Here is a 12,334-nt window from a genome sequence, read left to right on the forward strand (position 1 = left end):
TTGCTGCAACTTACTTCATTATAAGGGAGACATATTATTCACACAAGTATGAAATAATGAAAAAAATAGGATTTTATGTAATAACATAAGAAAACGGAAAGTGGAGATGTGACATCATCAGCCCACCTAATGAATATTCATGACAACTATTTTCACAAAATATTGCTAAACTTTAAACTTCAATAACTTAATATTTGTTATCTGATTTTGATGAAATTTTTGGCATTTTGCTCAGTGAATTCTATTCTATGTACTAGGATATAAATATTTTCAGCCCGGACCATCCCTTTAATATCAATTCGACTCAAGCTTTATAATGTAAATACAAAAAAAGTTTTCATAGTTAATGAACCTCTGAAATTATATATTATAATATAGTTCCATATGAAATCAAGTCACCAAGATGGAAAATATTCTCAGAACAATATATCCTACCAGTATGTTCAATGGTTGTACTGTTCCTGCAAGACTTGATTACAGGACATATACTTCTAGATGTGAAATTTTATCCCTGATAAGTCACAAATAGTTGCAACCAGCAATATTATTCTTGTGGCTATAGGAAAACGGGAAAGTTTTGTAAACCAGAGATCAAATGCTCCTTTATGGTCAAACAGGGGTACAATTTGCTCTATAGTTCATTTGGGCTTGGGCCATTCTCAGAAATGAAAAATTCTAAGAGTATGTTGTGATTCCATACAAAACATGCAAACAGAAGGAACTGAATGAGTAGCAATTTTATCTTAATCATTGGCCCCTATTGCAGGCATGATATTCTCCCAATTAAAATCGGAATTCTGATTTTTTGAATAATTTTTATTTCAGTTTTTTTTTTATTTCTAACTAAATACATGACATATTGGTCGAGAAGGGGATAAATGCCTTACTTTGAAATTCAAAATGGGTGCCATAGGACCCCAAAGTATTATGTACATTGCAACTGGGGAGAGATAATTTTGACTATAAACATTGCTTAATTTTGAAGTATTGTCTAAACCCAATGATTTCTAACGCAATATATCGTAGCTTGTGTCATAAAGGTGATGACTGCTGCATTTTGAGATTGAAAATGGCCGCCATAATCCTTTATTGTAAGATGTAAAATTTGAATGGGGAAAGATGATTAAAAAACGTATTTTGAATTGCATTCATCACCTAAATAACATAAGAAATCACCTATTTCGTCAGAAATCATATATTTTCAGACATTATTCCACTCATACATGCAACATCATTTGTTCGCATCTACATAGTACGTAATAGGCCTACCGTTGGGGCCTGTAGCGGCCATTTTGACTTTCAAAATACATTATTTATCACCTACTTGGCAGAATAAATGATATATCTTGTTAGAAAATATGTTTTTCAGACAATATTTTACTCTTAGATCACAATTATATGCATTTTATGGTGCTGAAAAATACAATATTTAACACAAACATTAAACCCGAATAATATATTTCATTGAAAATTATATTTTAAGGCAGTATTCCACTAATTAACCACAAAAACGTAAATATTAACGCTCAACTTGTGATTGTTTTTATCCTCTCTAACACCTAATACAATACTTTAAGGGCCTTTGGCGGCCATTTTAAATTCAAAATACAGGATTTATAGCATACATGGCATGTTCGATAACAATACGTTTTTAGTCAGCATTCCACTCGTTTATCTTAATAAAATGCATTTTAGGGCTCACTCTTGTGATTTTTTTGTCCCCATTCACATTGTACATAATAATGTTAGGGCTTTTGGTGGCCATTTTTAATATCAAAATACAGGATTGATCACATACATGACATAACAAATATATATCGTTAGCAATCATGTTTTCAGACATTAATTCACTCATAGATCATTATTACTTGCATTTTAGTGCTCACTTTTGTGAAAATTAATTTTCCACATTCATATCGTACAGGGAGGGATCTATGGCGGCCATTTTGATTTTCAAGAAAGTAAATATTTTGTCGAAAATCATTTTATGATAGAGTAATTCACTCTGGCAGCACTGTTCCATGTACTTTAAAGCCAATGTGTGGACAATATTATGATTTTCATTGGTAATTTGAATATTTTGGCGGCCATATTGGATTTTGCCAATTTGCTTAAAATGCTGAAGGTTACACGAGTGGCATCATTCAGATTCAGAATCAGCACCCTTGAATTGACAAAGGAAAAATCAAAAACATTGTGGAACAAGGTTCGACCCCTTCTATCCTGGACTATATGTACACTGTACATGTAAAAGCTTGTAACCACTACCGGTGACCTTGCGACCCTTGGCTATTTTTCTTTTTTTTTCATAGGGGAATATCACACCTGCAATTCACAAAGGTGGTTTTGAATCCATGGTTGAAATCATGGTTCATGTCTTGATTACGCTTAATTCAGCATGTACATGTTGAGAAAGTGTTGGAGGCTGTTTTATTATATGCGCTGCATTGAGCCTAATCGAGGCATGATATCTTGGACTTAAGGCCATTCTGTCTGATATCATAATTTTATGATTTTTATAATTTTATACATTGTATATTTTTATATAGTAATTTTTTTTTTTATATTGAGTCATGCCAGTGTAATTCAAGGAGGGGCAGTTTTAGGTTGTTAAGTTCTTAGTTAATTAAGTTTTTATGCATATTACATTTGATTATCAATGAATTACTGTATCTTGTTGGTACATTACTTCATATTGTTTGTAATGTTAAAAATGTATATGCTGATTTTGTTGCCCTTAACTGTTTATATCTGAAGTTTTTTGTTTGTCTGCAGTGCTATCAGTAAGCTCTGACCTTTGACCTAGAAGATGGCCTGTGATCTCTAGCTAGAGGTCACTTACCAATCATCAACACAAGGGCAAGAAATTATTCATATCAAGAACTGTTGGGATGATGGAGTGTGCACCAATGCTCATTTTATAGTGATCATCATCTACCCCAAAACAACCAGGATGAGATTTTTCTGTCAGGTTGTTCTTTTGTAAAATGTCATCTGAACTGTTTGTATGACCTCCCAAAGAGCAGCCAGCCATTCTTGATCGAAGGGCTATGGAGAAAAAGCTTTTAGCTGAATCTACTGGAATGGACTGCCCTTTTGAAGATTGTGTTTGGTTCTAGCTAGAGATTCATGGTGACCAATCAAGCCCTGGTGAAGGTCAGTGATTACTGCCCAGCTCACTGAAGCATTTTATTTTGGTGAGTTTGGAAGACGGGCATGCAGGGAGTCTGATGCTAATGCTGAGGGACTTGTGTGCGGAAGAAGGGCACAACACTCATACTCTGGAAGAAGCCTTTCCGCAAGAAGGCCTATTTGGGAAGGGGACTATTGTTCCCAGCTGCCCGTAGTCTGTTGTGTCCTTTTTCCTGGAATACGATGCTTCAATTTTGATGAATTGATGAAATGTTTTTTTTTTTTGCATTTTGTGCTTTGCTTTGCTAAATATTGTGGGGTTTTTTGTTACCATGTCAGTCAATTAATTCTTTCATATAACTAGTTATGTTTATAGTGTTACATGTGATTTTCATAAAGTTATATTCAGTCCAGGTCAGTACTAAGCTAAATTATGTATTTTTTCTTAATCAATTTTTCCCAATCTCTTTCTGTTAACATTCGATTTATAATGTTCTGATTTATTTCAAGAGGTCTTGCAATGCAGCAATCATTTCCATTAAAAAAATATGATATCCACTATCCAATGATGACTCTGTTTGTGATAACTCTGTCCTTACATACCCGTAGTATATATACCATCATCACTTCTTACAAATTGTACAAAGTTTTAATCTTGATTTTCACTTTGATTCAAAATTTCTATATTGGTATCTTTTACTTAACCAATATGGCTTATGGATGAGATCTCCGGGATGTCAAAATCTGAGTTGTACCAGGTTTTTTTTTTTTTTTTTGGGGGGGGTGTTTTTTTTTTCTCGAAGAGTACGGCTTTGTGCAGGCTTAAAAATTTAAGCTGTGTTCTATTGTTGAATGTACTCTCTATATTGGTGTAAAAACGGATTACGTGCAGCTTGCCCAATATTGTGCCACATTGTCTGATAAGGTATACTTCGAGAAAATAGGAAAATCTATGTGCTGAAATGTTGAATGAAAAATGCAGGCACTGTCAAACTATAATGCATATTGCTACTGTAGAAGAAATACATGTTTTCATTAAATTCTTTACTGCATTTTCACACATATATAATATTGAAAAGTAAAATCAACAACCCATGACATGTATTATATTTAAACTAATGGAAAGGACATAATCTAGACTTTTGAATTAAAATAAACCTTCAAATTACTGTTCTGAAAAGAGATGGTATTTAAATGGTGATTATCTATGAATTTATTTCGTAAACCTTGTGTGCAAAAGGCATTTTTTGTGAAAACGGTGACAATGGATATATGACAATGTGTTTACATACATATTTATATAAATCAATCTTCATTTCTTGCAACTGCATGTAAAAATACAAGTCGGATTATTGATGAATAAAGAAATGGTTGACAATAATATGTCCAACATCCTGATTAAGATTGACAATTCAACTGATTAAAATGATAAAACATGAAATTTAATAAGTATTGGTAAGATGCCCGGGGGCTTGCTGTGTATGCAAATACATATCGTCATTGGAGACAAATTTTCAAAGATAAAAAATAACAAAATACAGATAAGAGCAACCAGTTAATTCTCATTGATTTTTAAAGTTACTAAATGAGGAATTATGTTGTGCAGAAAAAGTATTTCAACAAATATTGTTTTGTAACATATTTGTAGCTATCAAGCTGTGCAATCACAAATTATATCTGATTTCTCTGTTTTGTTTTCTTTTCTTCTCTTTATTTCTTGTTGCTCTTGTTGTGAAGTCCCCAGGACGATTTGCAAATCCTCGAAGACTACGACGACGGACCCCAAGCCGATCTCATGGAGGATATTTTTCGGTGGAGCGCAGAAACGTTCAGGCCTGGAGAGTGAAGGTGGAACTGGAATAGATTGAGAGAAGGAGATCCTAGGACCAGAGATTAAATCACAGACTTTTGAGACTTTGAATTTATTTCAAGTATATTTGAATGGACATAAATTGTAAAATTGTACTTCAGCTCTCGATCATGATAATTTCCAAGACCAGTGAAATTCCAATGTAATGTAATTACTTTGGTACATGTACATTAATCATTGAAATCATTTTTGTTTAAGCAAAACCCGCTTGCTCTTGTTTTATCTAAGCAAGGAAATCATCCATTCATTCCCTCCAAACACACTTAGTCAGAAAAGGGGGAAAACCTGAAAAAGGTCACTGAGGGGGCCCTGTTTAATGTTCAAATGTGAAAACATTCTAGAGGATTACCAAATCTCTTCAGAGCATGCACATCCACAATAACATGCATGTAAACCATATTTCATTTCTGATTGAAAATCTTTAGCGTTATTAGTTAACAATAATGAATCACAACTCTGTCGGGTGTCATAATTAATACATATTTGCGAAATATATTAACATGCCTAAATGAACTATTAAGCGTCTATTGTTACATTCTGTCATAATTATCTAATAACGATGTGAATGAAATAAATCTTGTATGATTATCACTGTATAATAATATTCAAATCAATACTTACCACTGTATGTGAGTTTTCTCCAACTAAAATAAATGGATAATCATGCAAACTTATGTCATGTTCGACATCTGAAGATTAGCAAACACCGGCTAAAAGAAGCATCACAGCTTCCCTTGCTGGTGAAATATATTGACAGAACATTACTTTATCAAATCTGGAAACATTATTCCCTATACCAGCCTGCTCAAAGCCTTGCCCGACCTAATGCTTTGGGTGGGGGTCATGACCTTCACCTCTTATTCCCTTTTAAATCCCTAAACACTATTACTTTTGATTATTGTTAAATCACTATCAATTGTAAACATTAGTATTTTAAAGCTAAAACATGTTCAAACCATTTGCATCATTTGCATGCGTTGCTGCGGTCAGGCAGTCACAAATAAATTACCAGCAGAAATGTGTGTGTGTACCCTGGTATTTACCTATCAGACATGCGATACACCTGGTTTAACTATCTTTGTTTTTCTAAGAAAAAATTTGCTCTATATCAATGGCCAGCAAAATCATTAATTTGTTAAATCAGTAATAAAATTTGTCATAATTATAAGCTCCCCAAAATAACTAAGGAAAATAAATGTAAATCATTAATTTTGAGTAACCTCCTGTGACACATTCATAGAGAGGAGCATCATGAATCCCATTCATAGAGAGAAGAGGCAAACGAGATGATAATTATGACGGCAGAGAGAGTGTAGTTATACCTGGTGCTGGTGGTGATAACGTAGTGGTGCTAGGACAGATACATGACACATTGGCCCGGATTCACGAAGGTAGTTTTGAAAACCCACGGTTGAGTCTATGGTTTATGCAGATTTCCTGTATAAATTACGCTTAATTTAGCTCGTATCGGCCACGTGTATTAAAAATTTCCAATGCTGATGCGTGCTTTTGTCACAGTGTGCCAAATTGACGCTGTTGCCAAGGTTATCTACGCTATTTTATTCATGAGTCCACTCTTCAAACAGTGGACTCATAAATAAAATAGCGTATCTAACCTTGGTAGAAGGCATCAATTTGGTGCACTGGGACAAAATAGCGCATCAGCATTGGACATTTTTTTATACACTTTGCTCGATACATGCTAAATTAAGCATAATTTATACAGGAAATCTGCATAAACCATAGACTCAACCGTGGGTTTTCAAAACCACCTTTGTGAATTCGGGCCATCGTGACCCAATGCTCTTCTTATGATAACAAACTTTGAGAAGAAAAAGACATTGCTTATTGAAGCAGAGGATTAACTTTAGAGATTTCAATGAGATGCCATTTACATCCAAATCTTGATGTCATTTTCATTCACGGGCCAGCGTTGGTTCTTGTTTAATTGTAAATAGATATGCTTATTCTACTATTGTGTGGTAAAATGCATGCATGAATTAGAATTTTGTACATACATGAAAAATGTTAAATGTTTATGATGGATGAACTCACTACAATGGACATTGTAAGGACTTGTTTGTTCAAGATGGTGTTACATAAAGTGCTATGTGGATCTGTTGATATTTTGCGATTTAGCAAAATTCAAATCTTGCAGATGTGAGTATATTTTAGTACTACTATAAGAAGATTGAAACAGTATCTCTGGTAGAAAATGAACATTTAAGATGAAGTTGCAGAGCAGGAGTATTTTTTGGATATAATTTTTTTCTAAGGTAATGTGTGAACATGATCCAATTTCATTTTGTGAACTGACCAATGTGTGGTAAAAGAGTGGAATTTGGACAAGACAAAGGTAGAAAAATTTGTTTATTTGATAAGGCAGTTTATGTTGAACTTGATAGGTTAGTGAAGAAAGAGTTTCAAATACTGATTTAAGTTCGTAGTCAAAACTTTACGATTTATCTGCCCATCTTTCTCAATTTTGAATTCAACCCTTCCAAATCGCCAAAACTATTGTCTGGACTTGTGGGAATTCCTTGTATGACATTCTGATCGTTTAAGTTAATGTACATTAAGTTTGCTTAATTCAAATTGATAGATGTATATTGTCTTGTAAAGCACACAAATTATATGTCTGAATCACAGTGGTATTAATTAATCAATATCCTGATGTAATTTAATTGCATTTCTTGACCTGCTCTTACCTTGTAAAGGAAAATTCAAGCAATGTTTATTGATAATCTCCCAATATTCTATGTAATGCAAGCTAATAACATCATGGAAGTTCATCTGTGTCGGTTGAAGATAACAAGAATCAGCTTTTTATAACATCGCGGAGGAAGGGTGCAGTCAAGAGTTGAAAAATTTTGAGGTAGCTCTCAGAGATTTTTTTCTTGTGTTAAGATCAAAAGCTTAACTTTATGTTACAGACTATACCATTGTCGCCTACTATCATGAATCTATGGAAAGGAGACATGAGAGGAAATTCCCCAAATCAACATTTTACTCTTTTTATTTTGACCTATCATAATATTTGATTTTGTCACAACATAGTTTAGATCTTGACTGAAGTTGCTCAATATTGTCCTGCATATGGCGATAATGGAGTCCTGGATTTGTTATCCATTGTAAAGAAAATTATTTGTTCCTTAAAAAAAAGTATTATGCTTACAGATTCCTTAATTTGTTTTGATTTCACTGAATGACCGTATTCATGTATTTGTATAATGACAAAATTTTTTTATCTATAGCCAGTAAATTGTATGTATTATATTGGGAAAGATACTAAAACAAAACTGTGGGCTATTTCCACTCAGCGTCTTTTCTTTTATTATTCTGCACTTAATGATGTGGGATTAAGAAAGATGATGTTGTGACCGTTATGAAGTTTACAAATTTTCTACTAACACTAAATCAGTATTCATAACTTGGAGCTTTTGTTGAAGGAGATTCAGTCTTTATATATAAAGTCAGCTAACAAATGTTTTCATTCATCCAGTTTTCCTTGTTTCAAAGCATTACAGGGTAATTTTGATAGTTGCTTGAAATCGACGCAAATTAGAAAATAGAATTAGATGATATGATGGGATACTATCAAGAAAATAATGCTAAAATGAATAGTAGAATGACAAGTTCTTCGGTGGAATTTTAGGAGGAAAATAGCTTTTGATTCACTTTGAGGAATGATACAACATTGAATGTTTGATTGGTAGGGAGATTAAGAAGAAATAGAAAAGATTTCTACATAATTAACAATGATAAAAATGATATGACAATCTACCTTGAAGTCTTCCCAGTGTTGATATTTGAAATAAAAAAAACAAAACATGAAATCATGTCAATGTGAAGTTAAGAACCCTTGACTGCTGCAGTTCATTGATATCATACATGAATGAAGTTGTTTTTGTTTGTTTGTTTTTGTCAAAACGGTCAGCCATTCAAAGGAACAATAGTGTTGTAGACATGTAAGAGCTAAGTGATAACTGAGCTAACTTAGCAAAATATAGGAGCATTGTTATATACTGTGAAGACAAAAAGGTGTCCAAAATGCTGAAAATGGCAATTAAAATAGTCTGCATAAGACAACTTTCGTACATATTTGTTAATTACATCTTTATGAAATTTTGCTGAAATCTGACAGATTTCTGTTGCCCCCAGAAAATAGGTTCATGCAGGTTGCTCTGCATCTGTAATGGGGGGCGAAAGTGGCATGCTTACAGCTTAGGACATATTGTATACCTTGAAAATAACTAGATGAAATCTAGGAGGGTTATTGTTAAACCTTATTGTTAGGGGTTGGCTAAAGCTGGGTGATAACAGTATGCAGTGCTTAGCAACATTTGTATAAGGCGCTATATAAATGTTGCATGTTATTATTATTATCATTGTTATATAATGGCCCCCTTGACGTGTTTCTAAAAATATTAGTACTGTCAATGTTTGAATTCATAGTGATAATTGTGATATTATTTTTTTTTACTTATACTGATTAAAATCAATTAATTTCATATTATTTGTGATTGGTACTGTAGACAATGTTCTGTTAGAGAATTTCCATTCTACAGTTTCCATATGTAACATAAGAAAAAATTTGATGCCATTTTTTAAATGTGAAGTTGATCAGTAGTAAACGGGCTGTAATCCTCCCCCCCCCCCTCGCCTCGACTGTCAAGGTTACAAATACCCTTGGACTATTGGAGTTAAGTACAATTTCTTTTTAAAAATGAACATATTTTTACCTGAAAACTGTGGATTGAGCACCTGTTTGACTACCATGACACAAATAGTGATATCAGATCTCTTTGTATGTCATGTAGTTATATAAGAACATGGTAAAAAATATTCAGAATATATGTCACCTGTTTTGTAATAAATGTACAGCAACTCTGTTCATACATTCTGGATGAAAGAATATGAATTCAAATTTGATCTGAAATGCATGCAGAATTCCCCCAATTTATATTGCCATGTGGTCAAAAGACTGCTGATGTAGCTGCCATAATCCCCCCAAATTGAATTTGAAATTGCCAGTGTAGGATATTCATCTTTGGGCATTTTATTGTCAGGAAATGTACTTCATATGGATACCTCATGTTAAATTTTGTCAGCAGAATTTTTGCATGTTTCCTAAAAATTATTTTTAAGGAAGAGCCTCGGTTATGAAATTCCAAAAAGGATCGGTCGAATGACATCCATGAATTTACTGGAGTGTAAGTCATTAATGAATTATTTGTTAGGATTGGTACCTTTCCGAATATATGTTAAAACTGTTAAGAGGCCTCACAATATGATTAATAGAGTTGAAATAGTGTTTTAGGAACATGTAAGAGGGGGTCATGACATTAATAGAGCACTATTGAGTAAATTAAGTATATATTGACACTTCAGAATGAAAAGGAGTAAATGTCTCTGGCTTTACTGTACAGCAGGGAAAATGATGGCTATCTGTCACACGTGATGCATAGAAATAAAAATAGTGGCTTGTTTACTGCTCATGCAAAATGGAGATGAAAATACTTGATGTGTGCAAGAAGTTTGCATTCATATGACTGTGTTTTTAGGGATGTCTTGAAAATAATGACCATGTAGCGGAACAGGTGGAGAATGTGATGACTTTTGTTTTCACCTCTGCATTGATTGTATGCTATGTTGCCGTAGTGTGTTTCACTAATTGAATGTAGTTGTCATTACACATGTGGTATATGTTTGAACTTTAAGAATCTCTTAGGTTCTTTTTTTTTCTTCGTGCCATCCACTCTACCCGCCTTCAGCCATAATGATATTTTTTTTAATGTGGGATTAGTAAAGGAAAGTTCAAAAGTTTTTAGTGCCAATTTTCCCCTCTATTTCAAAAGAATATGACTATATAAATGAGAGGAAAGTGATTATTAAATATATTTGATTGCTTGTGAAGCACATTAACCTGAAGTGAATAGTTGTAGCACTCTGTATATATTTTTCTAATGGAAGTGAAAAAAAAACATGTATCGTGTGATGGAATTGTACTAAATCAAACATTTTGAACAATCAATGATATATCCAAGTTATGGTCAAATTGTATGAATTGTTACTGTAGTGTAGTGTGTCACTAAATGAAATGTATCATGCTATTTTCTATGATCAAATTGAGAGTATTACTTGGGGCATATGGACCCGAGAGACCGTGCTGCTTATATGGCTTCTTACATATGTGTATCAATGCTAAAATATTGTATGTCTTTAGCATAATAAAACATGGTGGAAAACATGCAGCCAAGACGTAATCACTGTTATTTTTAATTGTGTCCTTGGTTTTTCTAACTACCAAACCATCCCGTTTCACAAACAGACACATACCTGTAGTGTAGTGTGCTGATCAAAATGTTCAGTTGATTGTAAGGTATCACTTTTGAATGTTTAATTTGTATTTTCAGATACTGATCTGATGGTGAACAATTTTAACACCAATTTGCTAAATGCTTGTGCCACATACTGAATGCAAGTTGTCTGTCATTGTGTGAAAAGGACATTTTGACGATGCATGCTTGATATATATATATTTATTTCTAGGCAGTGATAGATCTTATCATTGGGTATGTAAAGCCTGAGACATGATGATTACACATCATAATAGACAGTGCCTGAAAATGGTCACATCAGAGTCACAGATTATTTTTCTTTTCCACAAAGTGACAGATTTACTGTGCATATAAACTATGGGACAGCATAAATCTGTCACTTTGGGAAAAGAACAAAATATTTTCCTAGGATCATCATAGCAACTACTATCATATTACCTTGACTGGGGATGCAGCTTCTATTCTTGCCTTAACAAGTCTGAAGCTGTTTTGTGATTCATTTGCAAAATGTCTAATGCCTACACACAGTGACTGCAAAGTAGCTACTGCCTATACACCTTGGTCTTGCTACTTGTCTTGTTTTTATCAACCAGGATTTATTGCAGGGTTTTTTTGTAACTAAAAACTGCCAGTAGACATTGTTGATACATAGAAAAAGTAAAACAAGATCATAATATATAGGCAGTGGCTACTTCGCTGCACCCACTGTGCGCAGTTTTCCGTTTCAGATTATGTTTCGTGTAACAGCATCGATTCGTAAAGGCAAAAAGAAAAAAGCTGCAGCCTTCACCTGTATAGATGTAGGATATAGAATATATGTAGGATATAGAATGATAGGTTGAAGATTCAGATATGATAGGATAGGATTAGATAATATGGCTTGTGGGACAGAGTTGTAAATATAAACTTGACCAACTACATTATAGGCGACATGGTAACATAAGACGGTTTATGGTTTGGAACTTTTTTTCAGGTTGACGGCTTTAGTTCA

At 33.5% G+C, this 12,334-nt stretch overlaps 1 protein-coding gene across 5 annotated transcripts in view; it reads left to right on the plus strand.

Moving 5' to 3' along the window:
- LOC121411222 (signal transducer and activator of transcription 5B-like) overlaps nt 1-6,080 on the plus strand; it is a 68,518-nt gene extending 62,438 nt beyond the window's left edge. For 3 of the 5 annotated variants that reach the window (XM_041603811.1, XM_041603810.1, XM_041603812.1), the window contains exon 25: nt 4,865-6,080. In XM_041603811.1, the coding sequence (XP_041459745.1) occupies nt 4,865-5,000 (136 nt within the window). In that variant the 3' untranslated portion in view covers nt 5,001-6,080. The remainder of the gene's footprint in view (nt 1-4,864) is intronic. The other 2 variants (XM_041603815.1, XM_041603813.1) reach the window with 2 other exon arrangements.
- Nucleotides 6,081-12,334: the final 6,254 nt, after the last annotated feature.

Source organism: Lytechinus variegatus, chromosome 3 (genome assembly GCF_018143015.1).
Source record: "Lytechinus variegatus isolate NC3 chromosome 3, Lvar_3.0, whole genome shotgun sequence".
Classification (NCBI taxonomy): Eukaryota; Metazoa; Echinodermata; class Echinoidea; order Temnopleuroida; family Toxopneustidae; genus Lytechinus; species Lytechinus variegatus.